Here is a 17,665-nt window from a genome sequence, read left to right on the forward strand (position 1 = left end):
AACATAACGCCGTCACTTTGAACATGACACCGTCACCTTGTTGCATCATGGAAAGGTGACGAGCTCAAGAGGGAACATATCAGCATTTTATTACCCTTGTACATCTTATGCGCTTGGTGGTAAGGCCTTCTAGTAATGAGGTCGTCCACCTTGTTGTCCTTAGATTGGGATCGTTCACTTTGTGGATTTTAGGTGTAAAATTGTCCACTTTGTGGACTTATTTATGACGCCGTCCACTTTGTGGACTTAGATGTAGATCGTCCACTTTGTGGACTTAGAGGCAGGTCGTCCACTTTGTGGACTTATAAGCAGATCGTCCACTTTGTGAACTTGGATGTAGGCCGTCCACTTTGTGGACTTAGATGTAGGCCGTCCACTTTGTGGACTTATAAGCATGCCGTCCACTTTGTGGACTTAGATGTAGGCTGTCCACTTTGTGGATTTAGATGTAGGCCGTCCACTTTGTGGACTTATAAGCAGGTCGTCCACTTGGTAGACTTGGATGTAGGCCGTCCACTTTGTGGACTTATAAGCAGGTCGTCCACTTTGTGGACTTGGATGTAGAGGACCTGTTGTTTTCTTCAAGGCATAAAAAATTCACTAGTCGTTTCTGAATGAACCTCCTCTTATTATGATGAATGCATAAGTAAAATTTTGTTCAAAAATAGGAAAGATAAGTTTTCAGCCCTTTGGACTTAAAATATACGCCAGACAAGAATAAGCTAAGACAAATAATTAAGGATCATAAGGCTGGTAATGAGGAGTAACGTTACGCTTGCTATCTTCCTACTTGGTAGTACTTTCGAGGTGCTCGGCGTTCCATGGGTGTCGCGGTTTACGCCGTCAAAGTCTCTAGGTGATAGGTGCCCTTTCTTCGCCATGATACGATCTTGTAGGGTCCTTCCCAGTTCGGGCCGAGCTTTCCTTGTGTGGGATCTCTGGCTGTGCCCATTACTTTCCTTAAAACAAGATCTCCGACTTTGAAGTCTCGGTGCTTGACTCGGGAGTTGTAGTGCTTGCTTACGAGGTCCTGGTATCGCGCGAGTCTCTGCTCAGCCACCGCCCTTACTTCGTCAATTAGATCCAGTTGTAAACGAAGCTCTTGATCATTTCCGACTTTGAAGTCTCGGTGCTTGACTCGGGAGTTGTAGTGCTTGCTTACGAGGTCCTGGTATCGCGCGAGTCTCTGCTCAGCCACCGCCCTTACTTCGTCAATTAGATCCAGTTGTAAACGAAGCTCTTGATCATTTCTTCCCTCGTCGTGATTGGCCACCCTATAACTTGTGAGTCCTATCTCGGCTGGAATGACCGCTTCACTTTCGTATGTCAGCTGGAAAGGGGTTTCTCTTGTAGGGGTTCGCACTGTCGTTTTGTATGCCCATAACACGCTGGGTAGCATCTCAGGCCATACGCCCTTTGCCCCCTCGAGCCGAGTCTTGATGATTCGAAGCAAGGATCGGTTGGTGACTTCTACTTGTCCGTTTGCTGAGGATGGGGTACAGGGAGGAATAATGGTTCTTGATTCCTAACTGCGAACGAAAGGCTCGGAAGGAGTCGTTGTCAAATTGTTTACCGTTGTCGAGATTAAGACTCTTGGAATTCCATACTGCAAACAATGTTTCTCCATACAAAACCCACCCATGTTCTTTTCGGTAATTGTGGCTAGGGCTTCGGCTTCAACCCATTTGGTGAAGTAATCGATGCGACGACGAGGAACTTCGGCTGCCTTCTTGCTATCGGGAATGGTCCCATGATGTCCGACCCCGTTGGGCGAATGGCCATGCAGGGCGATTATGGGGGTCAATTCTTCCGCCGGTTGCCGAATGATGTTCTTTGAACCTTTGACACTTGTCGCAAGCTCTCACGTAAACACAGGGCGTCATTTTGCATTGTTGGCCAATAGTATCGGCCCGAATCAACTTTTGTACCAATGACCGTGACCCGGAATGGTTGCCGCATATCCCTCGTGTACTTTTCTTATAATATAGCTTGCTTCTTCGGGGGTCCACGCACCTTAGGTATGGTCGAGAAAAGCCCACTTTTGTAGAGAACGTCCTTTATCAAGACAAGCGAGTGCGGACGGGACCTTCGGCTTCTGGCGACCTCCTTTTCATCGGGCAACGTGCCATCTTTTAGGTAGGAGATCAAGGCGTGGTCCAATTGTTTTCGGAACCAATTTCACGTATGCGGACAACGTCAATTAGCGGTGAGGAGCGGAATGAAAGAAAGTACCTTGTCGATGGGGGTCATAGTTTCGCAGATGCGGCTTTGGAAAAGTCGGTCGGCATGTTCATTTTCTCCTCTTGGAATTTGGACTATTTTGGCTTGCAGCCCGTCCATCCTCTTTTTTGCTTGCTCCCGGTACCTCTTCATTCTTTCACCCTTGCACTCGTACTCGCCGTTTACACGGCTTGTGACGACTTGGGAGTCGCATGATGAACAACCACGTTCGTGGCCCCACAACTTGAGCAAAGGTCTAAACTGCTGTGGGGCTTCATACTCGGCTTCATTGTTAGTTGTAGGAAAGTCGAGGCGAATCATGCATTTGAGCTCGTCGCCTTCCGAGAGAGTTAAGCACGACCCCACCCGCCGACCTTCTTGTTGGATGACCCGTCCCGAGTGAAAATGCCCCATTAGGGATTCTTCTCCTCTTCGCCTTCCGCGGCGAGGTGAACTTAGCGATGAAGTCGGCTACCGCTTGTCCCTTGATGGCGACGCGGGGGCGATATTGTATATCAAATTCACTTAGTTCTACGGACCATAACGCCATTCGTCGTGAGCCGAAGGGCTGCCCATTCTGCGCGCATGCAAAGGTTTTGTCAGTTAGAACGACTATTGTATGGGCTTGAAAATATGGCTTGAGCTTACGGGCCGGCAACCAAAGCGAAGGCAAGTTTCTCCATGGGGGGATATCTCTCTTACCTTATAGTGCAATGCCTTGCTCGCGTAGTACACGGGTCGTTGGACCTTATCGTCTTCTCTAATTAAGGCCGTGCTGATGGCTGGCAGGGAAACGGCCGGATAGAGGAGCAGTTCTTCTCACAGTTTGCGAGGGCTTAGCAATCACGGGGAAGAGAGGTAGGCCTTTAAATCTTCGAACGCTTGTTGACACTCGGCGAGTCCATTCAAAGGATTTTTTCAATGTTCGGAAAAAGGTAGACATCTATCTGCGGCCTTCGACACAAATGCGCTGGCTAAGCGCGGCGACCCTACCATTGAGGCTTTGTACTTCCTTCAAATTTTAAGGAGGGGCCATCCCCGTAATGGCCTGAATCTTGTCGAGTTGGCCTCGATCCCTCTTTGGGATACCATGTACCCCGAGAACTTTCCTGCCGTCACTCCAAAGGCACACTTGTTTGGGTTGAGCTTCATGTTGTAGGAGCGAAGAGTATCAAATGTTTCCTTAAGATCCTCACAGATGAGCTTCTTCCTCTTGGCTTTTGACTAGCATGTCGTCGACATACACACTGGACGTTCCTCCCGTCGTCGTGTAAACATCTTGTTCATGAGCCTACGATAGGTTGCGCCGGCGTTTTCGAGCCGAAGGGCATGACCTTGTAGCAAAAAAGGCCTTGGCTTGTTACGAACGAAGTCTTCTCTTGATCGGCCTCATCCATTCGGATACGGTTATACCGGAGAATGCATCCATGAAGCTTAGCAGGCGATGTTTGGCTGTAGAATCCACCGGGACGTCGACCGCGCGGGAGGGTAGCTATCTTTGGGGCATGCTTTGTTTAAGTCGTGAAGTCGACGCACATCCTCCATTTCCCGTTGTTCTTTTTGACCATTACGACGTTCGCCAACCAATCGGGGTAATACACTTCACGATAAATCCGCTTCTTGCGGTTTGCGGACTGTACGCTATTGCTTGGTCTCTTTCTTGGGCAAGGTTCTTTTCTTCGTCGGACGGGCGGAAAAGATGGCGACACGTTCAACACGTGCACCATGGCCGACGGGTCGATTCCCGGCATGTCTTCGTGGCTACATGCGAATACATCTTTGTTTTCTTTCAAGAAAGTTGCGAGTTTCGACGTACCGCCGGGTCGGCCGGGGTTCGACTTTGTCGTTCGCTCGGGTGGGCCTCGTCGAGATGTACGTCTTCGAGCCTCTCGACGGGCTCTGTCGCCACCCGACGTTCTTCTATGTTCATGGCTTGAATGTTTGTCCATCTCCATCATGGCTACGTAACATTCTCGTGCGGATACGATTTCCTCTCGATTCTCCAATTCCATGATCGGTAGGGAATTTTATCATCAAATGGTATGTCGAGGTTACGGCTCTCCATGAGTTGAGGGTTGGACGTCCTATGATGGCATTGTAAGCGACGAGCAATCGACTACCGGGGAATGTTACGTTCGGGTGACTGTTGTGGGTAGTCTCCCGACGGATTCTTGCTAAAGTGACGGTGCCAAGTGGGTGTACCCTCGCCCCTCCAAAGCCAATGAGTGGGGCATTAACCGGAGTTAGTCGCTCCACTTTCAATTCGCATACGTTGGAAAGCGGGATAGTAAAGGATGTCTGTTTGAACTACCATTGTCTACGAGAACTCGGTGTATGTTGTAGTCTCCCGCACGTATGGTGACGACCAAAGCGTCGTCGTGGGGGTGGTGAAGGCGGCGGGCGTACTGCCAGGGAATTCAATGGGGGGATTTCCAATCCGTGACCTTCCAAGCGCGGGGACTTGCCGATTGGACGTTACGGGCAGATTCGATGTATGTCTTTCGGGCTTTCTTGGAAGATGCGGCCCTTGTGGTGCCTCCTACAATCATCCTTATGTCTCCTACGGGTTGCACAGGGCGATCATTATCTCGCGAGGGCTTGATTTTGTGGCGGGTCTGCCCTCTCTTTGTTGACAAACCTCTGTAACCTCCTCGCCTAATGAGAGCTTCTATTTGCTTGTTTCGGGTCGTATCAATCGTCGGTGTCATGGACGTGCTCTTGATGAAATCGGCAGTACTTATCCCTTGGTCTCCTGTTGGGATCTCCCTTCAGCTTTCCAGGAAAGGCCAAAGTTTCCTCGTCTTTAATCTGCATCAACACCTGGTCGATGGGCGCATTCAGGGGAGTGAAGTTCGTGTACCTTCCTGTAGGCGGCTTGGGTTGTCGATCATCTCGTCCCTCTCTGGTTCTCCCCCTTTTTCGTCCATTATCGGGTTTCGTATCTTCCTGGTCCTCCCCTGGTGCACTTTGGTGTGCGGTCATCTGCCGTAGTTGCTCTTCTAAGTCGTGATTCTGTTTAGTAAGGCGCTCGATGGCAGCAGCCAGCGTCTGGACTTGCCTTTCTAGCGCTGTAGCATGCGGTTCGTCGCCTTGGTTGTTGATTGTTGCCATCGATCGAGTGAGTACCATACAACTTTTTGTCTCAGGAATAGAGCAAGGCTGAATGTCTTCTTTCCCACAGACGGCGCCAGGCGGTGATGCCTAGAAATCACCGATGGGCTGAGTACCTCACTTGGATTGAAGCAACACTGCGAAGAAAAAGTAGGTGATCGACGAGGGAGCCGGTGTGGTGCCGGCCAAAGACCCTCCAGACGATCAAGTTAGAATCTTTAAACAACCTAGAGTGCCGAGAGTTGAGGTAATTGTGCGTACCTTTTGTCATGAGGGTTTTTGGGGTGTATATAGTGGTGTAGAGCCGAAATAAACTCCTTGGCGAGGAAGTACTTTCCTTTTAGAAGAGCAATTCGCGGATCTTTGCATATCGTATAGAGCTATTTTCCTTATAGGGATCCTTTTGACTAAGACCAAACGTGTAGCGAAAGAACTTTCCTTATATTCACGTATGTAGAAGTCAAGATAGATTAAGAATGGAGGTTGGATTACCCCGCCGGCTTTTACGCCTAGGTCGTCAACCAATGTGCACCTCACATACCGCCGTCAGCCTAGGTACATCTCCAAAGATATCGTCAGCTAAGGACCTTCTCACCTTGGCCGTCAATCTTGACTTTGCTATCTTGATCCCTTTAGCTTAATGTCGTCACGTAAGGGGTGTGGCCTTGAATGTCAAAGAGGTGTCAATGACAGTAGCTGACGGATAGCGTATTTCCGTCAGCTTCTTAACGTGCATTCAGTATGTAATAAGTGAACTTCCGTCAGCTTCTTAATGTGCCGTCACCTTGTAATAACGTCACTATCAATTTTAGTTTTTAATACAATAAAATAATATAAACATCACAATAAAATAAGATATTTACTACAATAAAATAATATATCTACTATACACAATTATCACAATAAATTTTTTTTTTTTTTTTAGCTCTAAGCTACCGTGCACATCTATAGATAAATGTGCACTATAGCAATAAAGCTAAAAAAGTAGCTATAGTTCCATTGCTGGATGGTGGTTTTTTGTGTTTTGGTGGAGCTAAAATAGCTATATAGTTTTTTAGCTCCACTCTACAAGTGCTCTAATTTACAACCTGGCTATCACATAAAAAGAAATAGATTATAAACTCAAAAATGCAGATTTCTAACCCTTTACTGATTTAGGTCTAGTACTGGACTCCTGACCCTGTAACACACACACACACACATATATATGGAAATAAATCATCAAAGATCCCCATAAAAAAAAATCATCAAAGATTACATTCTCAATTCACAAATTACTTTCCATATATACCAGAGAATACCGCTAACCTAGTGGTGCAAATTCAGGAAAGAAAATATTACCTTACAAATCTTAGCATTATGATATAAGTTGCCCATGTAAAGGTTTGTTTAATTACACCAATATAGATCACCAACCTTATTGCACCTTCTTTTTCATAATAGTTTCTCTCATGGCTTTGGTTAAGAATGTGATGGTTTTGCTCTCTTTTTTGGCTCTTATTGAGGTCAGTTTTGGTGTTGTGTATGAGGTGGGTGACTCTCGAGGATGGACTAACGATAGCAATTTTGATTACAAGAGTTGGGCTTCAACTAAGGAGTTCCGCGTTGGGGACACCATTCGTAAGCTCTTCTTGTCTCTCTTTTTATTTATCATTGTTTTCAATATCAGGCTTTATCTATTGAATGATTGATTATATTGGAGAATTGTGTTTTCTTTCTCTCTTGATCTACATCTTATTATAATAGGGGGAAAAAAAACAAAGCATCAAATTAAAGGGAAAAAAAATACAATATATATTACTTATTTAGAGGGAAAAGATGAAAAATATGTAAACTGAATCAAATAAATTATGAAGTATTTACTCTTGATTCCAGCATCTTTTCACAATCTCAATTTTTTTATGAGCTTGAGAGAAAAATTTTACAATTTTTTTGCCTTTTAATATGTTTGTGGGCTCATGGGAAGGAAGAAAGACAGAGCTAGAATCAAATAATAGGTTTACAACCTTTTCCTTTTTCTTTTCAACATATTCCTTCACTCTCATTCCTAAAATTTTGTTCTTTCTTTGTTTGATATACTTGGGTTTTCTTGTTAATATATTGTACGTGGTCTATACTATTTGTGTTATCAAATAATCAATGATTAGTGGCAGAGGCAGTGGGGTAGGGGTAGGGCTGTAAACGAATAAAACTTTGTCGAGTAGAGCATATTCAAACTTGGCTTATCAGGAAAAGTAAAAAACTTAAGCTTGGCTTGAACTTATGACAAGCTTAAAAATAGTGTTTGAGCTTGAGCTCGTGGAAAAGCCAAAAAACTTGAATTTGGCTTGGCTTGGCTTAACTTGGCTTAATTAATTAGTCAAGCCAAGCTTAAGCTTAATATTAAGCTCAAGCCAAAATTAAGAAAAAAGAAAAAGAAAATAGTATACACATTTTATCATGTATCTAGTCCTATTTATGATTAGTCATTATTCAAATTAAAAATTTACATAATTAAATTCATTCATTCATCATTTCTTGTCTACAGTTTTAACAATTGTTCAAAATATAATTTTTACATTCATGTTAATTGTTAGGTGTTGAAAAACCAGAAAAATATTTGTTTGTAACTATTATGAATGTGAAAGTACTAACATGTTTTACAAGATTACTTTAGATGATTGATAGGAAAAGATCATATGTGACCCACTTAATTAATTAATTTATTTTTAAATATAACTATAATTTAAAGTGGTTCTTGGTTAGTTTAGAGAGAAGAAAAAAAATTAAGGTAATGTGTAATGGTCCCATGTTGGTCATGTCATTATTAAGATACATATAATGAGTATATTTAGCTAATATATATAAACTTATAAATGAGTCTATGCTTAAATAGTTTTGTATCAAGCCTAATAGCTCATGAGCTTATTTGTGAACAAATTTTTTTGCTTGGGATCGGTTTGTTTACTAAACGAGCCTTAAATTAAGGCTCAAATTTCACTTATTTATAAACAAACAAACATTATTAAGTTTTTTATCAATCCAAGCCCGAGTTCTTTATGATCGGTTTGGTTCATTCATAACCTTAGGCACGGAAAACACTCCCCACCAAATACCTCCTATTCCTCTTATATAATTGAACCGCATAACCTCTTTTTGATACGTGTGTGTGTTATAACTTCTTAATTATTTTGCAGATTTTCTTTTGGATGAATCTTTTTCTATAGATTTGAATCTTTAGCTTTATGCCTAGCTAGATAGTTTTAGTAGTATTTTGAATATTTTCAACACATTCACAATAGAGTGATTAAATCTTTACATTGGTAGCCAAGTTAGCGCAATCCTCCATTTTTCATGTGAACAAACATTTGACACTGAAAGAAAGAAAGCAACCAAATAGATAAATGCATAGCACCAAGGTTGTCTCTAAGTATGAACTTAGGAAGCAGATTAAAGGAAGCCCTATATTTTAGGGCTATATATTCTTTTGGAAAAATGCTAAAGATGCAAACTTTTTTACAAAATTTCTTATAAACTGTTAATGTGATGAGTGATTATTGGTAAATAAAAAAAAATGATGTTATTGGTGGGTTCAGTTGAGAACCAGTAAGAAATTGGCCACAACAATAATTTGTAAAAATATTGTAAAATAGTTTGTAGCTGTAGCACCTTTAAGGCTTTATTTTGGATAGTTTCACTCACATACAGCCTTTTAAAAGTTTGACTCTAATTATAAAAATTAGAAAAAGTCAAAGGTCTTGGGAGCAAATTAATGTGATAAAAAAAATTCCTTCTTACATTAATCCAAGATGCAACATGAACAATTCGTGCAATCATGTTCTCCATGAAATTGTTTGACAAACAAAACATATACACATGCCACGAGTGACACATTGAAATTGTAACAATAGAAGTTTGATAGTACGTAATAAGATAACAATAGATCATGCCCAAAAGAGACGTTAATATTAGGCTATTTGGTAGGTATTTGAAAATTCCTTCTATTTTTTTTTTTAATGTGAAAACTTTCTTAGTAAATCAACATTTAGATACATGCTAATTGTAAATGGCTATTGGCTCCTTTTCAAATGCAGGTTTCGTGTACAACCCCATAGAAAACAATGTGATGTTAGTGAGCTATGAGAATTACAAGTCATGCAACTCAACTGACCCAAAATTTGTTCGCATCTCTGGGAATGACTCTTTTCCCATTACAAAACCTGGTCACTACTACTATATCTGTGGCGTCCCAGGCCACTGCGAGGATGGTCAGAAGGTAGACATCAGGGTTCCTAAAACTCCAAGTCCGACCCCAAAATCAAGTCCTAGCCCAAGTCTGAGCCCGAGCCCAAGCCCATCTGAGGGACATGCACCTGCCCCAGCCCCATCTAAGAGCAGCCCTTCCTCTATCCAATATCACCTGCTTGCTTTTCAGCTCTTCATAGCTACTGGGGTTCTTGCATGTTTTGCCTTCTAATTTGGTCTTTCTAGCTATGATTATTTTTGCGGTATGTATGTATGTATGTATGTATGTATGAATGATAATAATAATAATAATAATAATAATAATAATAATAGGTGTGATGGAGAGAAACTCAAATTAGAATTTCAAATTAGAGTTCCAATTTTGCGTCATGTGTCCTAAATTATTTATTCTTAAAAAGTTTTATTTCTTAATTATAGAATCAAATGTGAGACCACATCATAAATATTCATCCAAGTAAGTTATTAAAATCTTCTCCCCTCCCCTTGTATGTGTGCATGTGTTAAAATATTTAGTATTTTAAAAAAAAAAAAGTACAAAAACCAAAAATTCTAGAATAAATGAATTGTAAAAAAAAAAAAAGTGTTTCACAATAATTTAAAAAAATTAACATGAACAATTTACATTTTATACTTAATAATATCTTTACAAATTTTTTTAAAGAGTTAACAAAATATAAAAATGACTAACAATAGTATTTAAATTATATATATATATAAATTATATTATACATTTTATTGTATATATTTAAATGTATCCATGCATATACATGAGGTTACAAGCTATTTACCATTAATTGCTAAACAGTACAAACTCTTACCCATTGAAGGAAATTTTAATTATTAAATTAAATTGAATTATGGACAAAATTTAGGTAAAAAATTGGTTGTAGCCTAAGGTAACAAACTTAATTCATAAAATAATTATTACTACATATTTGAAATCTAACCATTAAATTAAATATTTTTTATACTCATAATACGTCAAATTTTGTGTTACTCGAATATTATTTACTATATGATCTACAAGCTTATATTTTATGCATAATTTTAAACAACAAAAACTTGTAATTTAAACAATTTATTGATGACATAACTATTGATTTTTAAATTTTGCAAGCATAGAGGATATGAGAAGAAGATGTAATCTAATGGTAGATTTATTAAAATTCACTTCCAATAAAGAGATATTAGGTAAATTTGTAGCCTTAGGTTACAACTAATTTTGTAACTAAACTTTGTCCTTAAATTATTCAGAATGAATTCTGCAATTTTTTAGTGTATGCGCGTATGAAAAGCAATTTCAAACTCACAATTAATTCTTCAAATTGGTATCTTGGTTAATAGTTCCATTTATTAAATTAATTCTTCAAATTAATATCAGTGTACTATCTCAATCTCACAATTGGTAGCTTGGTTATCATCCCCAATATGTATCATTATTCATTATTGTGCATATCCTCACGAGAAATATCTGGGCATTAACCTTCTTTCATAGGACGTGAAGCTCTAAATTATGTAAAATATCGGTGGGCATAATGTCGTAACTCTGCCAATTGGGCCAATGGTCCATGTTGTCAGCATGATTAAAAAAGTCCAACTACCTGCCTCATATAAGGCTTACAAATTTTACCACCACTAAAGTTTTAGGCGAAACTACACTAGTAATTCTTTAAATTTAGTTTGTAAATACAATTAGTCTCTTAAATTTTAAATAAGCATTATTAATCTTTTAAGTTTAAAAAATAAGTATCGTTAGTCCTTCAATGTTAGAGTATCCACAACAAATGTTCCAAATGTGCCAAATGTCAAATATTTGGCACACCAAATACCAAAAAACCTCTTTTATCAGATGTGTTAAATGTGTCAAATTTTTGCAACATTAAACAGAACCGTTGCAATTTGCCACGGTACAGACAAGCCATGGCAAAATATATATACTTACTTTATTTCATTTTCTCTCTCCTCATCACAGATATCTCTCTCTCCGTCTTCTCATCTCTGTTTTCTGTCTCATCTCTGTCTTCTCTCTTCGTCTTCCACAGTATGCCAATCACCAAAGGCCACCACTCGACGCCGCCGATCTCACCAAAGACCACCACTCGACGTCGCTGACCATCTGTCTTCTCTATTCCGCTTTGAGTTCTTTTTTTTTTTTCCTTTTTTTTCTGTTCAAGTTTTTTGGCTATGGTTTGATGGGTGGGTTGGGCAATGGGTGGGTTCGGATGGGCAGATCAGTGGTGGGTGGGTTGGGGTTGTGGGTTATGGCAGTGGGTGGGTTGAGTTTCATGGGTTGTAGGTTATAGCGGTGGGTGGGTTCGGATGGGCAGATCGGTAGTGGGTGGGTTCGGGTTGTGGGTTCAGGTTGTGGGTTATGGCGGTGGGTGGGTTGAGATGGTGATGGGCAGATCAGTGGTGGTGGGTGGGTCGGCTGGTAATGGGCGAATCGGTGATGGCGAATCTGTGGTGGTGCCGATCTCTGTTCTGATTTGTTTTTATTTTTGTTTTTGTTTTTCTGTTTTGGTGGTTGTAATTTGATGGTGGATTCGGCAGCGGTTGTGAGTTGATTTTGGTGGTTGTGTTTTTTTTTTTTTTTTTTTGTGATTGTGGCGGTGGCCGCTACAATTTTTCTAGTTGTTGTTGTAGTTGCTGTTGTTGGTGTTGTTGATGATGATGATGGGGGAGAAATTTAATATATTATTTTAATATGTTGTAAATATTATTTTAATGTATAGAATTGAAGAATAAAACATCTGATAAATGGGATGTTGTAAAATGATGTGGTAAAATAATAAAGTAGGGTTTTGGTGTTGCAAAATGACATTTTTTTTGCAACATCTGCTACGGATGCTCTTATTGACTATATGACTAACAGAATATCGGTGTGGCTTCTTTAATTGAGTTGGTCCAATACAAAGCAACCTAGTCAATTAAAAAATTATGTAAGCTCCAACCTAGCAAAATTTTTTTTCTTTTTTTTTTGGCAAAAATAAAAGAAGCCAAACCCAAACCCACACCTCCTAACCTTCGTCGTTCATGGTCATCAAAGATCATGATGGTCATCCACCTCTTTCACCCAACTGAATCCATGATTTTAGATATATAATTTTATCGATCTATTCTTCCCCAAGATAGCCCACAAAAGGAACTTACATAAAAACCCAAAAATGAAGAAGAAATTTTAGGTTGATAGAGAGAGATCTAAGTCCGAAATTGGTTGAAGAGAAGTAGCGGCTGGGGAGGAGGGGTGGGCCACCGTTGCTTCTCCAACGTCGATGCCGTCAACTAGAGTCATCGAGTCCTCACATGATAGCTTATCAGTATGTGTTGGCTGACACGAACTATGAAGGCAACTAAGGTTTTTGTCTCTGTTTTTTTTTTTTTTTTTTTGGAGAAGAACAAAATGGACTTAGCTTAATGTAGTCAAAATGTTGGCTTTACAACCGTGAACGTTATTGGACTGCTTTATTTTCATGAAGACTTAATCCATCCAGTTCCAGTTCTAGTAACAGATTCTTGCTTTTCACCCACATTGTATGGCAGAGGGTCGGAGGTTGATGGTTGTGGTTAATTTGGGATTTTTTTTGAAAATAAATATAAAATTTAAACTATTTTATTAGTTAGCAACGTTCCCAAACTATTTAGGTATCTAACAATTCGAGTCTGTTAGACTCAATTTCACTGTAGCAAATCTAGTTTAAGAGACTCGATTTCTGTGTGCTGGCAAAGCTGAGGTGGAATAAAAGATTCACGGGAAGCTCGAGTCTTTAAGACTCGATTTCCTGTTCAACCATCTTCTTCCTCCGTTCTTTTACTCTTTCTTTTTTTTTCCTCCATCTATTGTGCCCCCAAAAATCCAAGCCAGTTCTTCCTTCTTCATCTAAATCCATTTCTCAAAATCCCAACCGAAAGCACAATCTCAACCGAAGCAAAAATCCAAACCCCTCATCTAAATCCATTTTTCAAAATCCCAAACCCAAATCACGATCTCAATCGGAACAAAAATCCAAACCCAAAAATCACAGTTTCGGCACCGAAGCGCCATTGGTTTATCTCTTGATTTGTTTTCTGTTTTTTCTGGGTTCGTCTGTCTCGAATGGAATATTCTCTATTGTGGGTTTGTGTTTCCTGGGTCTGTTACTGTTTTCTGGGTTGATTAACTGGGTTTTTTCGTTTCTGATTGGTCTGCTTGTGTTTTCTGGGTTGCTGTTCTAGTTTTCTGCGTGGGTCTGTGTTGAGTTTTCTTTTCTAGGTTGCTGCATTTTCTGGTTTCTGGGTTGATGCATTTTTTGGTTTCTGGTTGCTGCATTTTCTGGTTTTTGGGTTGCTGTATTTTTTTTGGTTTCTGGGTTGCTAGTTGCTGCGCATTTTCTGGGTTGCATTTTCTGGTTGTGGAACTCGAGTCTTAAAGACTCGAGTTCCACATAGATTTTTTCAATCCACATCAGCTACGCACCTAATGGAAATCGAGTCTTTAAAACTCGATTTGCTACAGTGAAATCGAGTCTAATATATTCAAATTGTTAAATACCTAAATAGTTTGGAAACATTGCTTACTAATAAAATAGTTTGGATTTTATAGTTATATTGAAAAAAAAATCCGTTAATTTGGGATGGAGGTGGGAAAGATAAGAGGGATGATTGAGGAATTAAGAGATTGTTCCGTTTGTTTTGCTTATATGGACATGACTTGGATTTTAATTGATGTGTCTTATTTTGGTTGGTCTGAGTATGTAAAAAGATGCCACATTATTTTTCTTTTAGCCACATGTACAATAATACTAATGACAATTAATAAAATGACTAATAACGCTCGTTCTTTGAACTTGAGGAACCAATAGTGCTCACTTGAAACTTAAGAAGCTAATTGTGCTCACAGGGTAAAGTTAAAGGACCTATAGTGTAGTTTTGCCAAAGTTTTAGCTAAAGGATTTAGAGGACATATCTCAATGTTATCACGCAAGAATCATTGTGTACGAGTCTTATGGATATGAGCTCCATGCCTACTAAAAGAACAATTGACTATATTTTCTTATTTCAAAATTCTTAGATGATGCCAAAAACCTTGTAGTTCACTGGCGTAACCAAATATGAGTTTCCTTTATTAAGAGAACTGAGATTTGAATCCCTCTTCTCCATTGTTATAATTATTGAAATTTAAAAAAAGAAAATATTTCTTAGATGAAACCGATGAAAATAGTTTTAAAAAAACTAGTGTTTCCCCCTTGGAGGTGGTGGAGCTAGGATTATAAAATTAGGGTGCCAAATTAGAAAAGATAGTATTCTACTAATGCCAAAATTATCTTCATACCATACCACATCATCACACGTGTTGAGACAACTAGATAAACAATCCAACTTTAATATCTCTTAGCCTCATTTAGCCCGAACTCAAGGAACTACCCAAATGTGCAATTGAGAATTAATAAATTTGGAACGAGTTTGAGATATATATATATATATATATATATATTTTTTTTTTTTAATTTGAATTTAGAATATGTATTCTCAATCCAAACATGTTTTTTTTCATTATTAAGTAAGTGTACTGAAATAGACCAAAGTAGACCGAAAATAGATTAAAAAAGACTGAATAGACCAATGTAAACCAAATTAGACCAAAATGTTACACTGATATGACTCAACATGAGCGTAACAATAATAAATGTTACGCTCCAGCTTTTAGATATTATTATATAGATATAGATATAGATTGGATACTTAAGTATGTTCTAATTAGATAATATATTATTTCAAAAATATGATTGTTACCCTATGGAACCATTAATCGAAAAGGAAGGGGGGGGGGGGGGGGGGGCCTAATATATATGGTTGTCAGTGCAAAATTTATGCCTACATTTAGTTCCTATGATTCCAATTTGTATGTAACCATATAGCCAATACCTGCCTTAACTAGTCTAAGCATACAACTCATCTAGTAGTTGAACTTGAACCTTATCCCATATTTATTGGGTAGCCAGATTTTGGCATTTGTCCCACACTCCCACTGCAAGCACTATTCAGTATTCAATTTCGGGTGGCGCAATGAAATTACAAAATTTTCGCTGTTGAAAAGGAATTTCTCTCATTCGAATCTCCAACACCATGATTCCATGAATAGAATTTTGGGACCTCATAAGGCAAACATGGTGACACCAATTAATATGCCCACCTTTAGCTAAAGGTAAAATTATTACTGTCAATTATGACAAACGAGTAAGAAACAGTGACAAAATTTCAAAACCTTTTAATAATTGATTCTGAAAAAACAGGTGAAGTAAGATGAGAGAAGATTAATTACCTTGCTCTGCTCTTTCTGGATATCAATAAATTGACCAAATTCGTCTAGCTATTTCATTCATAATTCAACTTATTGGTAGAGTTGGCCTGCATTATTAAAATTTGTGGCTGTGTAATTATGATATTCAGGGTTTTATTTGGCTGAAATTAAAAAAAATTTGCTGAAAATATAGAAAAAAATTGAAAAATAAATTGAATAGTATAATGAAACTTATGAATAGTATCAAAAAATGCAATGAGACTCATAAATAATTGAAAAAGTAAACTAAAATTGCAAATGAGCTAAAAATTTCAGCCCATCTCAAATGAACACTCAGTGTCTCTCTCTCTGTCTCTCACCTTTAATATGCGTCATAAATTCTTGCAATAAAGGACTGGAGAATGAATCTCATCCCAAAAAAAAAAATCCAGTCATGCTATTTTAGCTTAATGATAAAAAAAAAAAAACAATTATCATATATAATAATGAACGTTATAGACTATAAAAATTAAAATAATTTTTTAATTAAATAAAAAATTCATAGAGGGTTCCACTTACCAATTAAGCTTTAAGCCCACAAAACTATCATATATTTCAGACAAAAGCCTTGCAAGTTCTATCCTTGAATCAATTGTATGTTCTTGGTAAAATGAATCAAATCAATGATGTTGTTAAATAGACAAAAGGAAATAGATACTCATAAATACATATACACAAGGTTGGTGCAGATCATATTAAGTCTGCAGGCCTTTGCACATACCTGCCACAAATGAATACAAAGGCACAATGTTGGTGCAAGTCACATAGAATAATATGTGGAGGCCCTTAGGGGCGGAGATGCATTGCTCCTTGTGGGGGCCATGGCCCCCCCAAATTTTTTTTTTCTCCTACAACTATACTAGCAATACGATATAGTAGTCCTCCAAAAAAATTAGAACTGCCCCCCCCCCCCCTCCCAATTATTTCTAAGATTTCTAGTTAGTCCAATGGATTTTTAGTTGGCCTCCTCAATTGTTCAAAACTTTATTACCTGTCCACCCCAATTATTCCTAAGATTTATAATTAGTCCAAAAGATAATAACTAATAGTTGATCTTCTCAATTGTCCAAAAAATTTATAATTAATCCAATGGATAATAACTCACTCTCTAGCATCATTGACAACCCATTTCCCAACATAATTTGAATTTTTGTTTTCATCTTCAAGTACCTGCGAAGCTTTGTTGTAGCTGCTAGTGCTAGCCCATTGCCCCATTTTCTTTCTTCTCAACACAAAAACTCCTATCTCAACCAAAATTATTAATCCATTTTTTTTCCTGGTGCAACATCATCTTCTTGACTCTTTAAAGAAGTGAATATGTAAGTGCATTTTCTTTTCTCTCTCTTTTATCAATTATTATTGTTATTTTACCATTAGTATTATTTTTGTTTTTTTCTTCTGCCACTATGTATGTGTTGATACTTGATATGCATAAGGGTATTTAAGATTTTTTTGTTCACATTTTTGTATTGCTTTTTTTTTTTCATTAAAGATTGTTGGGCATAATTTTGACGTGAACTGTTCTTTTATTGAATTTTTTTTTTTGTATTTGTATTTGTTTATAATAAACTATTTAATTTTTGTATATTCATTAATATTTAAGAATATAACAATATATTAAAGTTCATAATTTTGTATTTAATATGAACTATAGTTAATATATCAACACTATAATTTGGCTTTCCAAATAAAATTTTCTGGCTACGCGTTGGAGGCCCTAAAGTAAAATTCCTGTCCATCAAAGCCAATAGTCACAGCTCCCCAAGCTTGAGA

The 17,665-nt window shown here is 38.3% G+C and overlaps 1 protein-coding gene across 1 annotated transcript; it reads left to right on the plus strand.

The window, feature by feature from the left end:
* The first annotated feature begins 6,757 nt into the window (after positions 1 to 6,757).
* Positions 6,758 to 9,812, plus strand: LOC142611648 (mavicyanin-like). Its single transcript, XM_075783741.1, has 2 exons — positions 6,758 to 6,951; positions 9,405 to 9,812. Exons 1-2 carry the CDS (start codon positions 6,783 to 6,785, stop codon positions 9,785 to 9,787), a joined length of 552 nt encoding a protein of 183 aa, XP_075639856.1. The 5' UTR covers positions 6,758 to 6,782; the 3' UTR covers positions 9,788 to 9,812.
* Positions 9,813 to 17,665: the final 7,853 nt, after the last annotated feature.

Source organism: Castanea sativa, chromosome 10 (genome assembly GCF_040712315.1).
Source record: "Castanea sativa cultivar Marrone di Chiusa Pesio chromosome 10, ASM4071231v1".
NCBI classification, from domain to species: Eukaryota; Viridiplantae; Streptophyta; class Magnoliopsida; order Fagales; family Fagaceae; genus Castanea; species Castanea sativa.